The sequence below is a fragment of the Centroberyx affinis genome, unplaced genomic scaffold, assembly GCF_046629955.1.
Source record: "Centroberyx affinis isolate AG114_WGS23_722 - 3 ecotype Tasmania unplaced genomic scaffold, CSIRO-AGI_Caff_v1 ptg004369l_1, whole genome shotgun sequence".
Taxonomy (NCBI): Eukaryota; Metazoa; Chordata; class Actinopteri; order Beryciformes; family Berycidae; genus Centroberyx; species Centroberyx affinis.
The window spans coordinates 220,371-243,818 of NW_027282064.1; the positions used below are offsets into that span (position 1 = coordinate 220,371).

The window sequence follows — 23,448 nt, forward strand, 5'->3', positions numbered from 1 at the left end:
CACAGTAGTAGACTCATGTGCGCCCTTGGTAGAGGAGGCCATACGTGACCTACTTTCATGCTGTTCAAACATCCCTAGCATAGGTTTTGTACTATGAGAAAACTGAACACATTCTTCTCTTGTGACTGTAATCTTTCTCAAGTTACTGTACTGTACCATTTGGTATCAGGTTGGAGACAGACCAGACAAACATTTGCATATGTGGCTGGATGATAAACTCTCCTCCACAGTTCATATTGAATATCTAACAAACAGTCTTACATTGATTTCTTACACAGAAGTACTGAAGCACGAAATAAACAAGAAATCAGCGTATTTGTACTGTATCATATACTGTTTCTTCCGCTGCATCACATATAAGAGTCTCCGATCTCTTGTTTGGTCTGTTTTGTCTTTTTCATCCTCAGTTTTGCAGTTAGTGTGTTTCAGCATGTCTTGGTATGATTCATAGCAACTTTTATAGAACTGCTCTTCAAAGTAAACACTCCTTTCTGCAACGATGTTATTCACTCAGCATGTGCAGACATATTGTCAGAGGTACTGACAAATGAAACAGCTTTTTTACTGTGACTCTGTGATTCTGTCTGGTACCTGAAATAGCACCTACGAACGGCATTATCTCAGACTCAAGTCCCAATAAACTGAAAATAGACCCACATATTCATTTCAGATTTGAAAAGGGTTACAACAATGGTTCAAATAGCTTTCAGTCAGAACATAAGGGTTACACCATTATAGAGTCATGTTGCTGTTTACATTACTAGATTTCAGCAAATTGAGGAGAGATATTGATAGATATTGGCAGAAGAGCATGTGCAACTTTCAGGAGCATTGTATGACGGGACATTGCTTACACCAGTGATTGTCAACCTTTTTCATATCAAGGACCCCTAATTTAGTTTACATTAGGGCCACGGACCCCCATTTGTCTCTCAAACCCAAATTTTTATTGTTAGATATGATTTTGTCCAGAATTCCATGACTATCTGTATTGTAGGTAGAGCGATAACAGAGAAACTATGATCAGTATAGTAATTGTTCTACATTCTCTAACTGTGCTAACTTAATAACGAATAATAATGCTGAACAATTCATCAATTTGCTGGGGACCCCCTGTGACTCCCTCAAGGACCCCTGGTGGTTCCTGGACCCCACGTCTAGAACCACTGGCTTACACAACCAGAAAAAAACACTGTTTGTCCCCCAGCCAGACCACCAGACTCTGAATATGATTTAAACTGTATTATTTAGCAGTATTATAGATTTCTGAGCCTTTCTGAACCCTTCATCATCAGGCACCGCACATGCCCAGACCATCTCCAGGGAGTTCCTCCAGGGAGACCTCAAACCTGCCGCATGCTGCTCATGTTGCCAGGACAACAGACAGCAAGTTAGCAGCTCACGAATCGGCGTCTCGTAGCAACAGATTGGCTTTAGAATCCAATACCCACCAATCCCGAGTCTTGCTTGTGGATGAATCATTGTTGTTGTTCCCATTCCTGTGTGTAGGAAGAAGGAGGCGGAGCCAAGTGTTGTGCGATGCACAATAAACCCTCCAGTGCAGGGTTGACTTGAGGAGACTACTCATACAATGGTTCATCAGTCATTTGGTGTCAAGTTATGCTACGCTATATCACAAAAAAAATCTTGAAAATGTGTTACTTCATAGAAAAATGTCCCTGCCTCTCTGAAGATTTTACATGAAAGAATCTAGAAGCTATTTTGATTTCTCGAGTGACGTAACACATACCATACTCAAAAATACATGATGAACTTAATAAGTTCCAAATAGATCAAAGGTGAACAACTTCATCAAGGACATAGGATGACATTTATTCTCACACGTCTGACAGGTTGGCTGTGCTTGTGTGTCTCATGGCTTTAGAAAACAACTTGCCCAACCAAGGCTGGTAATCTGTCCTTGGTCTCACTCCAGAAACAATAAAAACAAAACCAGCAATTAAACCACATAAGCAATGCAAATATAAAAACAATACAAGCGCAGAACAGACAGATTATGTCACATCAGACACATTCGGATCACTTATCTGAAAATAATAAAGCAATAAAAGAAGGCAAAGAAAGGAACAGGGAAGTAAAGGAAGGTCCTATTCTAAAGGCATTACAAACAGCCTGGGACTCTCTGTCTGTTGTTGTGTCCTTTCACCCAGATGCCAGTTACCAGTGGTGGAGGGGAGGAGTGACCGACTAAGGCCAGTGTTTTCCATTCTGGAAATTGGTATCAAATGCGCACCTACATTAACTTGCCAAAGCCATTCTGAAACCTTGCAAGGCAATAATAAACAAGGTACGTGTAGGCGAGTAATTCAGAAACAGGGCAACAAAGTTTTACTACATTTACCCAAACAATAACCTGCAAAATTTTGGCTCTGCATTCTATTAAAAGAAAAATGTAAACCACTGAGTAAGGACACAGTCACAAGTATTTGACGTCTTCAAAGTATTTTTTTTCCTTTCAGCAGTCTGTCAGTCTGTATGAAATGACAAAGCAGAAATATGACAGTGCAGCTGGGGGCAGACGTGCAGACTAAGGAAGTTGTTGGCTTTCACTGTCATGCATGCTTTCTCCGAAGTATCTTATCACTATATCATCTTTGTATCATTGTACACCAATGGAGAAAAGACTATTGTTGGGGTAAGATGCTTCCGGGTAATCTAACCCTGGGGACTTGGACACTTGAGTTGAATACTCAAATCTGTAACATCTCTCATGGCGAGAAGGTTGAATACAATTTTAGCTCTGATTGTTACTTCTGCTTTTGAATGTTCAGAACTTTTAACATAATCAACAAAAACAGGCATGAAAGATCTCTCCCAAGCATTCCTACCCTCTCCCTGATTTTTGTCTGAATCTTTGTATCTTTGCAAATATGTCATGCATTTTGCCGTCTCTATCAAGACACTTCACTCTTCGGTTAAAATGAAACAAATTTGAGATGAAATATTTGTGCTTTTATGTGGATGATGACCTCTGAAATCCTGAATCACCATCATACTGTCCCTTTCAGCCATTTGTAATATTTTCAACTTATAACCAAAACAGAACTAGCTGATTATTAACATTTGGGTATCTTAGTGAGTCTTTGGTAGAGCTAAGCCTGTCTGTTATTGGGTCATATCCAAAGAAATAAAGTCAGCATACATTTTGAGAACAGAAACTTGTGTTGTTCTTCCTCCACATGACACTCTTCCCTCACTGCATATGAAATATAGCCCCGGGGTGGTATATTTAACCCTGCTGGGGCAACTCCCCCCTTTCTGCGTCCCCTCCTGGAGTTCCTGAGCCGGGGGAGTTGGCAAGGCAGGGGAGGTGTGCATGTGTCGGCCCAGATAGGGCCAGCGTAACCTTTCCTCCAGATTCCCTAACCGAGTTGAGGCGGACTGCCCCACTTATATCACAAACAGCCTGCTGTACCGAGGGCCTCGCCTGCCTGTCATGCCTGCGCGCGCTCGCTCCTTTTCCCCGTAACTCCTCCCTCTTCTCTCCTCCTCTTCTCGCTAACTGCTGGCGCTGAAGCCACACCGCTGCGGCTCCGAGCCCTCGTTGCTCCCTGAGGTCATGCTTATGTGAGTCATAGTGGGGCATGGCCTTCATTAGCAGGCCGGCGCTGCCAGGGCCGGGCCGCCACACCTGCCACACTCCCCTCTGCTGCAGGCGAGCTGCTCACAAACAGAGCAACAAGTTTAAGACAGACACAACGTAATGGGAGGCCAAAAGAGGAAAAAAGTAGAACAGAGATAGACTGTGGCCTAATATGGGTTTGAAGCTCATGGAATAAACATAAAGCCTCTAATTCTCATGAGGCCTACTGTTGTTTTAATAAAGCATCTTGGTTATATTAACAAACTCATATTTTTAACAAAGCATCTTGGTTCTGTTAAATGTGTGCTATTTTCATATCATAGCATGATAAACTTTGTCAGCACTTTTGACACAGATTTTTCCTTTGTCCAAACCCGACTGGTGATGTAACAGCATATATAGGTCAAGACTAATTTGAATTCTCTGACATGCACTTGTGGGAATGGTCTCACAGACATGGCCAGACAACAGGCCACAGGAAAAACCCAACATATATCAACATTTACATAGCCTACGGTAAAGTTTAAAGAATATTTTCAGTATCAGCAGAACAAAGCAGCTGTAGTTTTATCTCTTTTTCCAGCCTGGACAATATGGATGCTGTAGGCTATAGACTCATGCCATATGGAACAAATCTTTCATTTTGACACTGAAAGGTTTTCAGCTGTTTGTCTTTCTGCAAAGCTAACCATAATAAATACAAAGGATCATTATTGTATATAGGCTATATGGGTAAAAAAACAACATGGACCTGAGGCTCCACCCCAGAATTCCTTGAAAGGTGGCTACACCCACAGCCAAAACAACTTACAAGATCACGGCCAAGTGTGGGGTACACATCAGCTTCTCCTCTGGTCAGACCTGCCTCCCAAACAAGTTGCTTCACAGAACTTTATTCAGTTTCATCATTAAATCGTGTTTCTCCGTATTTCACAATACTCCTGAATGTTGTTTATAAGAACCAAACAGGAAATGGCTATTCCTGGCGGTAAATAAAAATATGTGTAAACTATGGCCTCCAACTGCTGATCACCATATGGTATCTCAACCACCAATATAACAAAAAAAAATCTATTTTAATTAACTCATTTGTGCTTTTTCCCCTTAAAAGACTATCCTCATATAAATTACATCAGTTTGATACTTCATACTATAAGATAGAATTTGACTTTAAGTTGTGTCGAAACAAAACTGGTGTCGAAACGTTAGTCAATGTGTTTGCACAATAAATGTGCCAAGTTTATCTGTGTGCTCCATACTGTATACTTCTCCATATCAGCTGTCCTATTTATGAGAGTTGCATTGGCAACTTGTTTTTGTCATCCTAAAAAGGAGGGTAAACTATTGTTCAAATAAAAAGGTGGGTCAACTGAGAGTTTAGGTGGGTTTACCCTACGCATCCCTTGATGTGGGTGAGAATGAAACCACAAAATGTCTGAGGTTTAGTAAACATTTGATACATTGCTGGATGATGACAGATTGGCTGCTTTGATAACATGGCTCAAACGCATTTTTTTTTCTCACATTTTTAGCTTGGTGTCGTCCGTGGAAACACGAAGCGAGGGGAATTAAGGACGTGTTTGTCTGTTTTTCTGCAAGAAAGCAGCGCAAACAGGCCCAAATACATGAGCGAGACCCGCGGTTCATCTAGCACTAGTGATGCATTCAGGTCCTCTGGGAAAAATGGTAGAAACGATGTGCGTGCCTCAAATTCACCTTTCAGGTCGTAGATACTACTTGGAAATTCGGGGTTTATCGGTGGATTGGCAACAAGGAAATATCTCCAGTTAGGTGAAGAGAATGACATTTCCACTTATAATTAAAAAAACTAAACTAAATCAACTGTTTTTTCTAATCACATCAATTGTTTTGTGATCCTAACGCTTAAAAATACCACGGGATGACACAGCTACTTGCTAAATTTAGCTTTGTAGGTTGACACTGTTTTGCTGTCAACCACAAACTCAAATGAATAATTCACTCACTGCATCTGTGTTAAGCGTGGGACAGCTGAGTAAAATTATCGTGAGCAACGGGAGTCTAGAGTCCAAACTTCTTTCGTGGCGTTTGACGGCTTCAAACAGGCCTGGACATGCAAACACTCGCAAGTGCCTCGAACCGTCAATTGCCTCCGACGGTTATTCCCGTAGGACGTGAACGCAGCATACACCAGAAGCGACCTTTCGCCTAGTTTAGAGGATGGCAGTTCATCGGGTTTACCCTGACACTGCTGACTCCCACGGCCACGCCCACCGACAGCCACGCACCCTATTTCCTCCAACCGCCCGGCGACCACGCACTGTTCACGCGCCGTCTGCTCGCCCATTGGCTGGGGCCTCACACACAGTTGTTTGCGATTGGTGGAGTGTTGCCACCCGCCGGTGCGTGTTGTGAGTTTTGTTTTTCCTTTTTCTCCTCCCATGTTTTACACACAGCTGAGAGAGAAGGGAGCCAGTCAGTGAAAAAACGACCTCAACCCTTCCTAGAACAGGCGCACTGGCAACCACCGTCTCTTTGTTCGATACTGGCTTTGACAAAAAAAAGTGATATATATATTTTTCCTTTATGCCTTCGCGAAAATATACAGAGATGGAAGGCTCACATGGGGTAAGACAATTTTAAAATAAGTGTTTCAGCTTAATGCAACCTTTATATTTGTTTTTCGCTTCAGTCTACTAGCCTTCAGTTGCTTTCTGTGATTGATTTAATATTGCAATACTGCAAGTTAGTTAATTTAACATTTCTGTGCAAATTATTAATATGATTCGTATCACATCAACGTCGCAACGGTGCAATATCAATGATATTGAATCAAAATGTAAACACAGATTTTTTAAATATATATTTCTTTGATTAGGGAAGGGCAACATTTGTGTCTTGGTTTTTATTCAGTCATTGATGATAACTAAAGATATTCTAAATTTTTCTGTTTTTTTTTTTTTTTTTTCATTAAAACGCCTGTAGCCATTCTCTTGAAGGATTGTGATAGATCGACACTGTTTCATTTGGTTTAGTTTAAGTGGAGGACAAATACGTTTTGTTTACTATGAGAATATATAGCAAAGTTGTAGTCTAATAAGCCTACTTCCTGATGCAAACCCGCTTTATGGGGATTTCACATGGCTCATCTTTGGAGCACGTCACTGTTTGGTCTATATTTGGCAATGGGAGGTGTCCTGGCCCGCAGCCAAAGGCAACGCTAGCTGGGCTGGGGTGTAGTCTCAAAACCCCCTCTCTCCTTCAGCCCCTTACTGGCAACACTGTGTGGTTTGGCCCAAGACCTGAAGACACTTGAGCAGTGACTGAGCAGATGACTGCTGAAAATAGAGACTTTATCCTCATTCTGGTTAACGGAACAGAAAGCTTTCCTTTGTGTGTGTTTATTCCATGATCAGATATTAGTCACATCTCAAAGTTCAGTCCCTACACACCCTCCGTGGCCACCGGTGTCCCACACAGTTCCCCGAAAAACACTCATAGCCGCCCTAACAATGTGACAACACTAAGTGCAATGTCATTTTCCTCCCTTTGATTGTCACTCAGGCGGAGTATATGGACCAGTGTGGGTCCCACTTGAAGAGGAGGAGGCATGACAGCGAACAGTCCATCTGCAGTGGAACCAGCGGCTGCTCCTCCGGCCTGGAGTACACGGACCTGGAAGCGGCCGAAGCCCTGGTGTGCATGAGCTCTTGGGGTCAGGGCCAGTTCCTCGGCAGCAGCAGACCGAACCCCTGCAAGCCCAGACCCCTCACCCCGGCCTCGGACTCCTGCGACTCCCTGCTGCCCCCTGAACTTCCGGAGCCCACCAAGGACTTTGTTTCCCTCTCCTCTCTGGTAAGAGACTGAAAAATAGATAGTAGTCTCAGACTTTGAAATGAGGGGTGATAAAGCTATAGTAGTTGTGCAAGAAACACTGATTTGAATCATTGATTGGGGATAAAACAAGATGCCCATTTTGGAAGATAGGGTTCTGCCTGTTACTAATATGGATGGAGGGGGAGTCACTCGTAAGCGTGATGAGGATCTATGACCTTTGTTTGATAAGTAAACATATTCTTGGGCCCTAAGCTTTGCATGTAAACCGTTGGCCTTGTAGCGTGAACGTGTAAAGATAGCTCTCGCTGTCTGTTTGCTGAGATCTTTGGGACCCTGGTTTATGATGAGCGGCCTGGGCAGGTGAGAGGTACTGTATAGCCAGATAGGCTTAGATACAGTGAGGTGGTTTGAACTTCACCCAGAGCTCATCCTCTCAGCTGCTGGGGTTGTAAAAATCACAGTTTACAGCTCAGAGTGGTCATTAGCTTTCTGTGTACCCGCTGGCCTCCTGGGATTCTTATCTCTACAAACACCATCCTCTATAAAGCTAGAGAAACATGCCCGATCCATTTGTAGAAGCGAGTTCATGTTATTACAAAGTGATTATAGTATTGTTACAACTATAATGTCGTGCATCAGTTTCACATGCGTCTCTTAATTCTTCCACCTCCGTCTCTCCCTCCTCTCTCCAGTGTATGACGCCCCCTCACAGCCCCAGCTTTGTTGAGACTTCCACGTCCAGCGCCTCCCCAGTGGGCCGGCCCAGCTCCAGCCTGGCTGTGTCCTCACAGCGCTGTGGGTCCGGGGTTCATCACCCTGCCCTGGCCCCCATCGCTGAAAAGACCCCTTCCCTCCCCCCGCCGCCACAGCCCTGTAGAGCCATGGCGACCAGCGTCATCCGCCACACCGCAGACAGCACCCCCTGCCAGCACCACATTCCAGTGGCCCCCAACCCAGAGAAACACAGAGACACAGTAACGGCTGCAACCGTCTGCCAGCAACAACAGCAGCAGCAGCAGCGTGTTGTAAAGACTGAGCAGATAGCCACACCTCCACCTCCTCCTGCTCCTCTCACACCCACATTGTCAGCCTCAAAGACGGAGCGGCAGGCCAATCACCCAAACCCCTGTAAGGACAGCTCTGCCCCCACTCTCATCAATACCCAACCACAGTACAGCCCGCCCACTCCCTCTGCTCCCACAACCCTCTCCCCCCCTCCAGTCACCAGCCCTCAAATCATCTGCCAGATGTTCCCTGTCAGCAGCCAATCAGGTATAATCTCAGCCTTCATCCCCAGTGCGGTTCAGACCTCCAGTTCTGGGATGAGGACCGCCACCGGCACGCCCATCCTCCCGCAGCCCGCCTCCGCTAACGCTGCCGCTGTCCAGCAGCCGCTCATCATGGGCTCCCCGGTGCCCCAGGGCACGGTGATGCTGGTTCTCCCTCAGTCCTCCGTCTCTCAGGCTCCACACTGCCCACAGACTGTCATGACCCTGGGCAACACCAAGCTGCTACCTCTGGCCCCGGCCCCAGTGTATGTCCCCGCGGGGCCCTGTGGCGCCACGACCGCCACCAAGATGGACTTCTCCCGCAGGAGAAACTATGTCTGCAACTTCCCAGGCTGCAGGAAGACGTACTTCAAGAGTTCCCACCTCAAGGCTCACCTTCGAACACACACAGGTGAGAATTTGGGTGCAATGCTTTCGTGCAGTGCTGAGTAGAATTGATGCTCATGGGGATTTGAAATAAGATGTGACTAACACAGATGAGTGTTGTGTCCTACTGGTACAACATTCTCTCCATAGCCTCGTTATTCTTGATCGGAAGAGAGTGAGCTCATTGTTATGTCTCAGAGGGGGCGTGGCGACATCTTTTGTTTTTATGACTACACCATGACTCACTTGCTGACTCCCAACCCCTTTCTCTCTCTCTCTCTCTCTCTCTCGCTCTCCCTTAGGTGAGAAGCCCTTCAGCTGCAGCTGGGACGGCTGTGATAAGAGGTTCGCCCGCTCCGACGAGCTCTCGCGTCACAGGCGAACACACACGGGCGAGAAGAAGTTTGTGTGCCCCGTGTGCGACCGGCGATTCATGCGCAGCGACCACCTCACCAAACATGCCCGCCGCCACATGACCACCAAGAAAATTCCTTCCTGGCAGGCCGAGGTTCGGAGCCTGAACAAAATGGCCGCCGGCAAAACGCCCTCCTCAAAGCCCGGCCTTGCCACACTAAGCATGCTGGTACCTGCTGGCTCAAGCTAGACAATGAGCTCTTACCTTACCACCCTACCTACTCCCAAGCTATCACAGGGACTTTGGGAGCAGCCAAGCACTCAAGGCTGCTGCTATTTTACTCATGGAAAAAAAAAAAAACATGCACTGGACTCTTTTTTTTCCTACTCTACTGCTCATTTGTACATTTAGTTTTCTCAAAAGGATTCTTTTTGTTTACTTTGATATAATTGATAAAATGTATGCACTCTTGCCAAAGCCTTTGTATGAAGTTTGTCTTACACATTTCACAGTCTGCACCTCCCTCCCTCCCTCCACCCTACTCTTTTTTTTTTTTTTTGTGTTGATATTGGTATATGTCTATGTGAATGTATTATGTGTTGTACTATGAAATGCATTTATTTGTCATGTTTGGGGAAATGTTTAACATGCAAAACAATGTAAATGTCAATATTAATCATCAATACTATGATTATACCTTGATTATATCTTGCTGTCTAACTTTTCATATTATTTAATACATATTTGTAATAAAAAAAAAGAAGCAAGTCACTTGTTTGTTCATTCTGTCTGCTTCTGTCACAGCTTTTAGTTTGACCTTTCCAATAAGTATCTGGGAAACCACAGTCAGTCTTCAGAACGTGGGATCCAGGTCTAGTCAGCGCCACTTCCTGGTCGTCACATAGAAACAGAAACAGAAAAGTGGAGTCGTACCTAACCACATCCTGTGTGCGTCACACTATGAGACTCCCCCTCCCTCTTCTGGTCAGCTGCAACGCACTCGTGTCCCGCTGAATGTGCTGACTGGCCTCTGGGTAGCTTCCTGCTGGCTGAATTAATTTTTGGCGTTACAAAAGCTCTTTGGTGAAACCATCGGGGGACATTCTGTCCCGTTCATTAGCTCTGAGCCAAACTGCTTCACGAGGAGTCAGAACAGACAAAAAGAGACAGAGGATTGTTTGCCTCAGAAGAGCTCATTAGCAAATCATTTGAGTCCATTCAGCTCTGTCCTGCTGGTCTAATCTCAAAACCAGGCACATTGGAACAAGGAGGAGATAGGGTCAGTCTTGCATAATAGAAAAATACATTTGAGTTTCATTCAAAACCGTTGGTATATATTTGTGAACACCTCCTGTGCTGTGGTTATGATCTTTGGGAGGAAGTTGTCTTTAGAAATAACACAAGTTTTTAGATAGAAAGTGAAAACACCCACACTAAAGACATGAGAGAAGAATGAGAGTGCACATTTAAGGAGAGAAATTGTTGTTGAGGTGTTGTTGGACCAAGACAGTCTCCTGCTCCTCTCTGATGTTGCATCATGGGTATTCTGGTGAAGCTCTTAACAGCCCACTACTCTACCATCCTAAATCCCCAAATTGATTTAAAATGATTTATTGCCTTATCAACCTGATTAAATTTGCTCTGGGCTGGGATGAGCTATGAACACACACACACACACACACACACACACACACACACACACACACACACACACACACACACACACGGTGGTCCCACACCTAGTAACAGCAACCTTTCCAATCAGACAGTGAGAAATATGAACTGTTGGGGGTGCGACCAATCACCTCTCTCCCTGGATACCCGCCCCTTTGCCTTACTGACCGACATACTCTCTGGCTGTGTGCCATTTGTGGTGAGTAGCGACACCTGCTGGATAATGTCCTGTCCCGCTGTCACATTGATAAGCAATGAAAATATAGAGCATACTTTGACATGATCAGATACTATTCGTATGAAAAGGTGGGTAAGATAAGATATGATAAGGTGCTTAAAATAAATAAATAAATAAATAACTACAATAAAACTGAACATGTACCAACTCACTTTTAATGCCCACAAATTTAGCAGCACAAGCAGGTTGTGTATATGTCTGTGTCCTTTTCCTACTATATTGTATTGTGTGTATGTGAAAAAATGACAAAAATGACAAAATAACAGAATAATAAACGAATAAAGAAAGAAAGAAAGAAAGAACTCAAACTTTATTGAACGCCGAGGTGAAATTATTCGTTGCCAACAGCAAAAATAGGATTCAGCAGGGGGAAAAGAAAAGTACCCTATAATAAATAATAAATATACATGATCGAGGCAACAAAAAGCAGTAGAGACAGTATCAAAACATTAAAATGGAATATAAACAATTGTGTGGTTAGCCTATGTAAACGTATGCTTCCGACAATTTCAGCACTTACAGGTGGAGAGTGTGCAGAAATATGCAGAAATATACAGCAAATAGACGTAAACTTTGTGCAGTAAATATAAGTAAATAATCATCATTAGGCCCAAAAATAACTAAGCTTTTCAGAAAAGCATAAATGTTTTTTTTGTTTTGTTTAAAAGACCCTGCTGCTATGAATTAAAGGCTATTATGAATTTATGATAATGGATGTTTATACCAAGATGGATAAAGTGACGTTAGATTTGTTTACCCTCCACCACAACCTAGATATATTTTTTGCTTTGGGCTAACGTTATTTTTCTTTGCAACATACTATTTTTGTTTTTGTTTTATTCAGTGGCAGGAATTTATTCAAAACCCTGTACGGTGATGGGCTTTGTACACCGTACTTAATAGTTTTAAAATTAGCCCATCTATGCTAATCATTTCTCAGTGAAGCGCTTCCTGGTTGCCGAGGACTTCTCTTGTTGCTATGGTTACGACAACATAATTGGGAAGCGGTTGTAGGTTTGAGCTTGTAATCGTCTAACGTTAGCTAAACCTAAACCAAAACGAGTCTTAACTGATAATAAACGACATAAAGGCCGTCACCTTTGTCGTTTTTGCGAGGCTAGCTCATAACAATTCGTGTGGTAAATTTAAACGTCCGCTTGTCTGCTTTTTTGGGGGCATTTACATCGCGAAAGCTGGGTGGCAAGTTTTGTTCGGTAACTTTATCGATCTAACGTTAGCTTGCTGCTATTCCCTCGCGCCGACATCAGCATGGAGGTCGGAGAAGAGCTGAAGGAGTTAAACATGACAGCGGATGAAATCGACAGATTGACAAAGGCTTTCAGAGATGAGAAGTTCAGGAAAATGCTGTTCGATTACACCGCAGAATTATCAGACCCAGAGAATAAGAAAAAGTATGAAGAGGAGATAAGACTGTTGGAGCAGGAGAGGGGAAACAGCATTGATTTCATCCACCCGGAACCCTTTAGAGCTCTCAGGACGAGTTTGAATGGCAAGCAAAAGTGCTTCATCAACATCTGTGCCAACGAAAAAGTTGCTAAGCCTGAATTTAATTGGGGAACATCAGAGGGTGGCAGGAGGGGGCAGTATTGGTCCCTGCCTCACACTCTGCACCCTGGGAGACAAGACAGAGACCCAAAAGGAAACAAGATCATGATCTATGATGTGATTTTCCACCCTGACACTCTTCACATGGCAAGCAGAAACCAGAGATTCATGGATATGGTGGACAACATAGCCATTAAGGGAATCCAGGATGGTTTCAAAGTGACTCTGGACAAAAACAACGTGAGAGAGATGACCATCAAGTATAAAGGGACTCCGCAGCCTTCTGTGATTAAAAAGCCAATCCCTGGATACAAAGCCAAGGAGCCTGCGGCACAGCCCGACCCTCTTGCCTTCCCGTACCCGGATGAAAAAAGACCTACCACGGCCACAACAGCTCCGAAAATAACAGACAACGGTGACGCCAAACCCATGACCTTCCAGATCCAACCACAGAAACCCAAAGAGCCGACGGTGCCAAACTACACGCTGAAATACCGATCTTTCATCGACCTGCAGGACTTCAGATGCTCCAGAGACTCGGCCCAGAGCCCCAGGCCCAAAGAGATTGTGGTCACTATCGACATGCCGCTCCTGAAGTCGGCCTCGGACACCAGCCTAGAAGTAAATGGGAAAAACCTGTTGCTGGAGTCTAAGAAACCAGCCTACAGACTGGAGCTGCCCTTAGCGTATCCTGTGGATGAGGATAAAGGAGAGGCCAAGTTCAACAAACAGAAAAGACAGCTGACCATCACACTGCCTGTTCTTCCCTCTAAAGAGACTTTTGATTTTGCTGTAGGGCCCGCGCAAACTGTTACTGACCATGAGAGACAGGAGGAGGCGGGAAGTGGAGTCGAGGGAGAGGAGAAATGGAAGGAGCAAGAGAGGAGAGGCCAGGAAAGTGAAGAGGGGGAGGAAAGTGGAGTGGAGGAGCTGAAAGAGCAGGAGCAAAAGAGGGAAGGAGAAAAAAGTGAAGTGGAAGATGACATTGGAGCGGAGAAAGAGAAATGGAAGGAGCAGAAGAGGGAAGGAGAGAAAAGTGAAGAGGAGGGGGAAAGTGGAGTGGAGAAGGAGAAAAGCAAGGAGCAGAAGAGAAAAGGCCAGACAAGGGAAGAGGGGGAAGAAAGTGGAATGGAGGAGGAGAAAGAACGGGAGCAAAAGAGGGAAGGCCAGGAAAGTGAAGAGGGGAATAAAAGTGGAGTGGAGGAGAAGGAGAAATGGAAGGAGCAGAAGAGGGAAGGAGAAAATAGTGAAGAGAGGAAGGAAAGTGGAGTGGAGGAGAAGAAATGGAAGGAGCAGACAAGGGAAAGTGTGACAAGTGAAGAGGATGAGGACAGAGGAGTTGAGGATGAGGAGAAATGGAAGAAGCAGAAGAGGGAAAGAGTGAACAGCGAAAATGAGGAGAGAAGTGAACGAGGGGAAATTGAGAAAAACAAAGAGGGAGATGAGAGACGTGACACAGCAGCACAGACGGAGGATTGCTGTGTAACTGGTTTTCAACAGGATGCTGCTGTCCAGCACATAGGCCTATACACTGAAGATGAAAAAAACACAGCACCGGTTGCTAATAGGCATGTTGCCTCACCTAAAACTGAAAACCAGCCCATGTCAACCTTTGTTGAACAGTGCAGTGACATTGAAGAAGAGGGAGGAGTAAGTGTGGACTGTTTTGAGTCTAGGGCCCAGATGAAGACGCAAGAGAATCTGGATTATTTGAATGGAACTCTGAATAATAAGGTGAGAGATAAACTATGACAATGATATTGACAATCAGGCTAAGGACAAGGAACAAGAGTGTGTGATCACTTAGGCTGCAAAATATTTAACACTAATCACTAACACTTATGTTTTTTTTTCCTTCTTAATATTTATGTATTCTAGGTGGAAGCAGACACCGCATTTCTGAATCAAATATCCAGCGAGAAATCCCAAACTACTGCTGCAGTGTCCACCACACCTGACATGTCACCCGTTCCAAACCAGGACAACAACCTAAGTAAAGACTGCAGCATTTCCCAGGGGACTGAAGGGATCAGAGACGCACCAGCGCCAAATAAAGCTAAGAAGTCAAATTCATGCAAGAAGAGCGTCCGCTTCTCTGAGGAACTTGCTCTGAGCTCAGCGAAGGGTGTGGAGGGAGAGGATATCGATGAAGATGACTTGACGACAGAGCAGACCTTCCCAGACCAGGATACCAAGCCGCCGCCAGCCTTGTTGAGGGAAATCGATGAGGACAGAAATGAGGTAGTTATCAGTGATCATTCCACATCCGCTGGGTTTATCTTCCAAAACTCGCTGCTGTTTGAACTGGACTGAGTTACTGTTTATAGCAGCAGAGTTTAATCGCACACAATTATTACTTGGAAATGTTGAAATTTGTTACTTGTTTTTGTTGATCAGCCACGTTAAACCGAAGGGTGTTCCTTGTGTTACTGCAGTGTTGCTCAAATACTGTACATACATGTGCATGCAATGTCAGTTTGGAAGTCTGCAGTGTGTCTAACAGTATTGATGTTCATATTTGCCTGCCTCTTCAATGGCAAAGCTATATAGTGTAGGCCAAGTCATTATTGTTACCTGATTCACATTGTGGCACTGGTACTACCTTTGCAGGGAAAGTCTTTGAATAATAAGCTGTGTTGTGGCAAGTTGTATACAGATCGAATATATGAGGCACAATGTTTCTTTTTGTTTCCAGTTCTGGTTCATTGCAATTTAGAGCATGCAAACTAAATCACTTAATGCATTATTAAAAAAAAATCCACTCACACTCATTATTTCAGTGTCCCTAGATAAGCAACTTAGGACAATGAATGCTTTTATTTAATTTTCCACATATATATATATATATAAAAAAACTGGGTCATCAGCATAGTAAAAACCAACTCCCTTTAGGCAACACCTATAAACCCTGAAGCACTCAGTTCAGCAAAACAAGGTGAAACTGTGTTCTTCCTTCCCTTGCCTCGTAGAAGTCGGTTTGAGGTAGGGAAACCTGTAGTTTGCAATACGAGGCAGGAAGAACAGCACAGTAAAAGTGTTAGCTGAAGATACAACAAACAAGACAACTTGTGAGATTTAGCAACATAGCCAAACTGTCATTGTGTGTCAGTGTCACTGTCCACTATTGCTACATTAGAGTCAGTGCCAAACGCAGGCTACCCCGCAGGTGCTTGTCTCTTACCCCACCTTTGATATGTAGGAAGTGCTTTAAAAGTCAGATCTGAGTGTGAAGCAGGCAGCTTGAAGCGCTTTTTAAAACAAAGCTCAAAAGAGTCAATACTGTCCTTTGCACAATGGCACTGCCAAAAACATTTGCACTACCGCTTTCAGTTATGGAGCACTGCAAAGTCCTCTTCTCATCGTCTCACCACATGTCATGAGCCATTGTACAAATTTAACAACATCCAAGGTGATCGCAATTTCCAGCTGTCGCCGTGTTCGCTGCCCCTCTTCATCTGATGCCCCTCTGGAGACAGTTGTCTAAGAACTCGGAGTAGCAGGAGAGGGAGCAGAAGTGGTGCTGCACCGGAGCGTCCGTGCCTCCCATGTTGTCCACCAGGACCACCGTGTGAGAGACCTGGTGCAGGTTCATGCTCACCGCTGTCTTGATGAAGAAGTTGACGCAGATGCGGCCGCAGTCACAGGTCTTTGCTACTTCAAGGTCCCGACACAAGTGGGCAGGGATGAGGTGAGGTCCGTACGGTATCCTGTGAGATGAATCAAGAGAGGACAAGGTTAGGAGTTGTGCAGGCTTGTGTAGACTGAAATTAGACCAAGTATGGTGTAGTGAGTGTGCTGAATTCTAACCTGAGGTTGGCCACAGCCCTGGAAGCTATCTCCTGAAGTGGAAGGGGGAATGTGAGGTGAATTGTGTGGTCCAGAGGGTTGGGCTGGGTGAACGGGTTCCCAAACAGGTCCAAGTTCTCCAGACTCAGCCTGCGGAAGTCACTGGGCAGCAGAGCCAGCTGGTTGTGCGCCGCCGACAGGAACCTCAACTTTGACAGGCGGCCGATGTGGAACGGCAGGCAGACGAGCTTGTTGTCGTCCAGTTTGAGGTTGACCAGTTCTCGGAGCTGGCAGAACTGAGAGGGGAGGCCCTGCAGTCGGTTCTGGCTGAGGTCCAGGTGCTGGAGGGTCCGCTGCAGCGTGGACAGGCAGAGCGCCTCGCTGAAGCTCTCCAGATGGTTGTTGTGGAGGACGAGCTCAGCCAGGCAGCCGAGGTCACCGATGGTGGCAGGGAGCTTCTTGATGTGGTTGTTACTGAGGTCCAGCTTGCGGAGAGCTGCAAAAACAAAAAAAATTCTTGTTTTCTTAATGAATCAGAAATACCGCGCTCTGGCATGTCGCATTGTGCATGCATCCATAGTTTAACAGAACTAGTGTAATGACAGTACTAGGGATGGGACAATAACCAGTATTATTATGTATTGAGGTAAAAAACAATAACGGTTATTATACCGCTGCTCATTTTTATTACTGTGACCAACTGCGATAACCGGCAGCTTGTTGGGAGGCTGAATAGCAAACGCAAAAAGTCACTATTTTACGTAAATATTTTACATAAGTTCTAGAGTCTTACATTAAAATATGTTTAAAAAAAGAGAAATATCTTGCTATTGACATAAGTTAGTTTTTAAGTAACTCTGAAGCATATTACAGTACTGATTTTAAGGTTTTCATCTTAATAATTATCGGGATAATATCATATATCAAGATAATTTTGGCCAATATAATCGTACTATAAAATAGTCATATTGGCACAGGCCTACAGGACCATGGCCCAATGACAAACAATAAAAGGGAGTTAAGCACAGATATAGCATGCAAATCAAGCACTATGAAACTGAAAATATTAAGGAAGAATGCTTTCACTCTATCATACACTATTTTTCACCCACTGCCCCACCTACTCTACCTTTAAGGGACAGCATGCGCATGTCCACGCGCGACAGCTTGCAGTAGGACACCTGGAGCTGCTCCAGAGAGTAGGGGAAGTTGGAAGTGAGCGGATAGTCCTTCTTGGAGACGATGGTGAGTTTCTTCTTGGGTTTTTCGACGTCCCTGGCGCGAACGGGAGTGAGCGTGGAGAGAGGAAGGCTGCTTGCGTCACTTCCTCTATCTGCCAAACGAGCGGCTGAGAGGAAGTTCTTCAAGCTATTTGCATCAGCCTATAGACAAACAAATAAAATAAATAATGAATGTAGAAAGTGGTGTGGTCATATTTTCCAAGGTGGTTGTGTTGGTGTGGGCAATGACACCAGAGAGACGAAAGTATGACAAAACAATATTGCAAAATACAGGATATGAATCTGAATTTACCAGATTCCTTGAAATAGCCAACCTAAATCCATTTGTCTAGAATATCCTGACACACTTCCTTAACATGAATAACTGAACTGAATGCTGTAGGGAATAAATTATGTGTGACCTATTATGGAAAGTAGGTCCACTGGAGTTTTTACTCATGTTTCACAGTAACATTACTTCTGTTTTCATCGTTTACCTGCATGACATGCTGCCAGTTTGTTTGAGTGTGTGTGTGTGTTGCTGTCAACATGATGGGTTGAACTATGTTAGAATCTAGGTGAAAGGTCACCACTGCCTAAAAACAGCCAGGAGGCATTCACAGCCACTGGGAACAATGATGCCGCCATGGTGGCTATCTTTGCACCGCCTGCATAGCATAAGAGGACCACTTAATCAGCATAAGGCTTGTTGATACAACCTATCTGACAGAAATAGCACCATCAACAACTGGAAATAACAAGAATTCCCACTGGTGAGGGCTGCATTCAAGACAAGACAAGTCTTTGAAGCACTTTCATTTTTCAGCAAAGACTAACAGAACCCAATTTTCACATCAACTGGGTCTTGTACATACAGTACAAGCCTTTGCTATGAACCTGAAAGGCCCCCATGCAAACACCCATCATGTTGCAGACTGTGTTCACACTATGTTGGATCCTGTACCTTGCTCAAGCATATGTCAACAGCAGGTTCCTTTAATCTCACAGTGGCCTTTCCCTCCTCCACGAACCATGTGAAGAACTTCTCTATGTTGTCCTTTAACTGCAAGAGAAAAATTGGCAGACGTTGGCAGAAGTTCAGCAGTGGAAAAATACAGTTCACAACAAAAAGGGTGGGTACACATCATCATCACATACTCATTCAGGAATGATTCACTCACTCAGCAGGAGCAGACAAACCACCTTTTCAATATGATGAGAAATCTTTTACAATTAGTTTGATTTGGAAAACACCATCATGCCCCAGGACAAATTATTAATGAGCACAATCAAATGCAGCAAAGTAGCCTATTAATGTTTTGTGGTGGTGGGGCAAGGACCACTCCTAGAAAAGAGCAATATATACACTCAACAACATATAGACTCACCTTATACTTTGATCCCGCCCTGTCTTTCGCCGTGCAGATCATCATGTAGATATTGCTGCGTTGAGTGGTCTTGTCTAAATGTTTCCCGATGGAAAGCACCGCTCTCGCCCCCTTTCCCCGATTTTTCATACCAAACGTGGGAAGCATCCGATTCACAACCTCGACATCACACTGCAGCTTCATCGCACCCAAAAATAAAGACTAAAGACCAGCTTAGTGTCCAATCGCAGTTAACCGAGGGCTTTAAATGCATGCCAAAGAAAACTTCCGTGAAAAAGAGCTAAACAGTTGAGCGGCAGCTAGTGGCCCGACACACATCCGTGGTCGTCATGGATGTCAACAACAGCGCCTCGCTCGAGCTTCGCTACAGTAATAACACCGACCCGCCTTCTCTGGAACACCGGAACTGCATTTGAACGACTGTCGAGAACACCGTGCACCATCAACAGGTGGGGTTTTTAAGCATTTCATAGACAAATGCAGTTAACTCCTCTGTATCTTAGTCGAAGTCAACGCACCTTGTGAAGTCTCGACAGACAGTCATTTGGCTGGCAGTAGTATCCCGCGCGAGGGAAGTGACGTCATTGACGTGCTTCTTTGGCCGGCCGGGGCAAAGGCGGCGCACAGAGGGCTCGAGGATTTTTCTTTTTCTAAACTCAAATGTTCAATCACAAGGCAATCGTGCACAGTGTAAACAGTTGAACATCAGTAATGCTTGCTGAGCACCACAATCAATACATTGTATAATAAATAAAGAGAGAAAAAATTTACAAATACATACAAAAAACTACATAATACAGAAAAAAGGGAATGAGGGGCTATTTTATTCAAAATTATAATCTTCAAGGATTACTTTTAAAATACAATCCTTTTTCTTTTTTTATTAAAGCAAGGGATTTAACGTATGGTTTAAAATCTTCTTTGGAGCACCTTTCAAAAACTTTGCTTTGGACTGTGAATTTTGGCAGTAAAATAATTGCATTATTGCTAAGTAAGGAATTCTGAGTTAGTATTTTCCATAAGAATACCATAAATTACATAGTTTTTTGTGACATTAGGAAAAAACAACACCTCTTGACACAAACCAATCCTTAAGGATTTAAGGACTGGGCTAAACTGAATTCAGTTTAGCCCAAAAGCATTAGTGATTGTACATGGAAAAAACAAATGAAATGATGTTCTGTACTTTCCACCTACATAAATGTTGGTCAATATTAAACTGTAGACTTAAACATTCAAGCGAAGGATAGATATTAATTGTCTTAAAGTGAACTTCCTTAGCTTTAGGGGGAATTGGCAAGCCAAGTTCATATACTGGAAGTCTTCTTCTTCTTCTTCTTCTTCTTCTTCTTCTTCTTCTTCTTCTTCTTCTTCTTCTTCTTCTTCTTCTTCTTCGCAGCAACCATATTGGCAGCCCACGCATATTGGCCAGATGGTGGCGCTAGAGCACACATATTTAGATTCAGATTCAGAAACTTTACTGTCTATCACAAAGCATGACAGAAAATTGTCTTTGACGTGGCTCATAAAAGAGGAAAAAATACATACCTCATAAAAACAAATAAACAGACATAAGGGTTAAAAACATACATAAGATTGGAGGTAACTGCATCTGTCAATGTGCAAATATGACTGTGTTTATGTCTTTAATTGTTTGTTTAAAATACTGATGGCTGTTAGGCTGTTTTCATCAGAGGTTTCTCTCTTCCCACTAAACTAAAACATTAAAACACTAAAACATAACTAAGAACAAAAATCTTCTCATGCAGGTTGTTAAGACAATATCGTATCAACTGAGGGTTTGTGGTCTAATATGTAATATGCCAAATTCAAATTTTGTATCTAATATGCCCAATTTCCCCATGAGAATCATTAAAGTTCATCTTATATAGCCAGTCAAGTCTTTGACGTGGAAAACGTTTGGGAGCCCCTTGGTGACATGATAAACCTAAAGCCCTAACTGTCCAGTGCAATGAGAATTGGACTTCTCAATTTCATGGTATCATTTAACAAAAGACGTGTTAATGCAAAGTTACCCAAATTATTATAACTGCCAGCATTGTGGAAATCTGACTAACGCCCTTTGAAAAACTCGCCCTCTGGTTGTCAACAGCATCAGACCAGAATCAGACAGATGATGTCACCTACACCCAGGTTTTAATGAGTGCTCTGATTGGTCGACAGTATGGAAGTGGAAGGTTAGGCTCTCACTCAGTCAAACTTTGTACCATCTAACCATCAAAAACGGAAGAAAATGATGTTCATTCTGTCAGAAATCAACATCAAACTGAGTTGAAATCATTGCACTGGATCTTTAAGTGTGTGATCATAGCATGATGGAAATTTGAAGAACTGGAGGGAACGGCATAAAAAAAAATAATTGAGGGAAAAAGCTTAATTAATTTGCCTCTTTATTAACAGTCACTGCCAAAACTGCTCAAGCATTTCGTCATTCAACATTGTGTGATGTGGTTACAGCTCACAGTTGTTACCACCTATTCTTGTTATTTGTAGCTAGCAGGTTATTCTTTTGCAGGCTTATTTTTTCCAGTATTCTGCCTCTTCTTTTCTTCTCTTTCATCCCCTCCTCTCTTCCTTTCTCCCAATAAGAGGCAGTTCTAGCCACCGGACATCAGTGCTGTACTCTGCCCAGGGTGTTTTTTTTGTTTGTAATTACAGCCCTCCGGTTCAAATGCCCTCTTGAATTTAAACCTACAGTATGTATATATGCTATATCTCTCCCCTCTCCTCTCTTGAGAACACAGTGGAAGGTTGCTGATTGAAGTCATTGGATTTCATCGCTGCGTTTTCTTTTCTTGCACTTGTACTTCAGGACACCAGAGACACCGGCAAGCTCTGAGACTGAGACTGGCTGACACCGTCACCTCGGATCAGCGTGACTGCAGGGAGAAGTTTAATTCTGATCTCTCTTATCCTTCTCTCTCATCTCCTCCTCTGCACCTGTTAGGCACACGGCTGACCCTCCTGCTGTACAAGCTAAAGCCCAGGACACACACACACACACAGACACACACACACACACACAGTCAGACGGAGACACACAGTCAGACGGAGAGACACATTAGCACACACAGAATGACCAAAAAACACATAACACGATTGACAGAGAGACTGACATGTACACAGACTGATACACTGTTAAAATGGAGGGTGAAAGCTGGGAATGGCACCTAAACTGCACACAGGGACACACACACACACACACACACAACCCACACACACACACACACACAGTCAGACTGTTTATTGCTGCATGAAAGTGTTATTTTAAATGGCAGAGGAATACACTGTTCCCTTGAAAATGATCATATTGTGAGCACACACAATATGATCATTTTCAAGGTATTCATAGCATGTCAACACAGCTGTTTTGGAGTGAAATGTGAGTCCCAAAGAGAGTACATAAGGAAGACAGTTTACAGGAATTCGGAACCTTGGGAAGGTTTGTAGTTTGGAAGTGTTTGGCTGCATGTGTAAACTCTTCAATTAAAAATGTACAATTTGCCCCATTTGCATGGAATATATTCATGATTAGCATGTTTTGATCTGTAGCTAACTTTAGAGAAAAAACATGATTCACACTGACTTGTCTGCTATTGTGTTGTGTTGGTTCACAAGATAAAATTCATCCTGAATTTAGGCCACTGATCAGGCTTTGTAGGTTAATCCAACTCTAATGAACCGTGGATCTGAGGATTGAAAAGTTTTCCATTCTATGCTTTTCTCTTTTGCACTTTTTCACTTTGAGCATATTAAGTAGATAAATCTCAGCCTCTCTTTGCATCCGGTGCCCTTTTTGGTTTACTCATTGCTTATCACAGTGCAGGTTATTCTCATTTCATATCTCTATGATCTCTGAAATGAATGAGAGATGCCAACTCTCACTATTTCTGTGCACTTCCAATATACTTTGAAAACATTCTGCTCAGTTTAACATGAATGATTTCAAGGTAAACTGATCAATATACTTTACAAGTCACTAGATTCATACAAATATTCAATTCAGCATAACCTATGTAGTTCCTTTTAATGCTTACATTTTGACATTCACTTCATCTTCCTCACTCAGTATATCCCTATTCTATGCTATATACCATTCACTCAAAGTTTTTGAAAAAGAGTAAA

General features: G+C 43.5%; 3 protein-coding genes across 3 annotated transcripts; 2 read left to right on the forward strand and 1 right to left on the reverse strand.

Annotated features, from left to right (window-relative positions):
* Positions 1–6,049: 6,049 nt before the first annotated feature.
* klf11b (Kruppel like factor 11b) lies at positions 6,050–10,183 on the forward strand. Its single transcript, XM_071543716.1, has 4 exons — positions 6,050–6,211; positions 7,148–7,438; positions 8,113–9,100; positions 9,378–10,183. The coding sequence occupies exons 1-4, from the start codon at positions 6,170–6,172 to the stop codon at positions 9,677–9,679; spliced, it is 1,623 nt and encodes a 540-aa protein (XP_071399817.1). The 5' UTR covers positions 6,050–6,169; the 3' UTR covers positions 9,680–10,183.
* Positions 10,184–12,611: 2,428 nt separating this feature from the next.
* Positions 12,612–15,221, forward strand: dnaaf2 (dynein axonemal assembly factor 2). Its single transcript, XM_071543708.1, has 3 exons — positions 12,612–14,390; positions 14,532–14,642; positions 14,787–15,221. The coding sequence occupies exons 1-3, from the start codon at positions 12,612–12,614 to the stop codon at positions 15,219–15,221; spliced, it is 2,325 nt and encodes a 774-aa protein (XP_071399809.1).
* Positions 15,222–15,715: 494 nt separating this feature from the next.
* On the reverse strand, positions 15,716–19,827 carry lrr1 (leucine rich repeat protein 1). The gene is made up of 5 exons (XM_071543721.1): positions 19,303–19,827; positions 18,879–18,977; positions 17,824–18,076; positions 16,716–17,190; positions 15,716–16,615 (listed from the first exon to the last, which is right to left on the reverse strand). Exons 1-5 carry the CDS (start codon positions 19,483–19,485, stop codon positions 16,360–16,362), a joined length of 1,266 nt encoding a protein of 421 aa, XP_071399822.1. The 5' UTR covers positions 19,486–19,827; the 3' UTR covers positions 15,716–16,359.
* Positions 19,828–23,448: the final 3,621 nt, after the last annotated feature.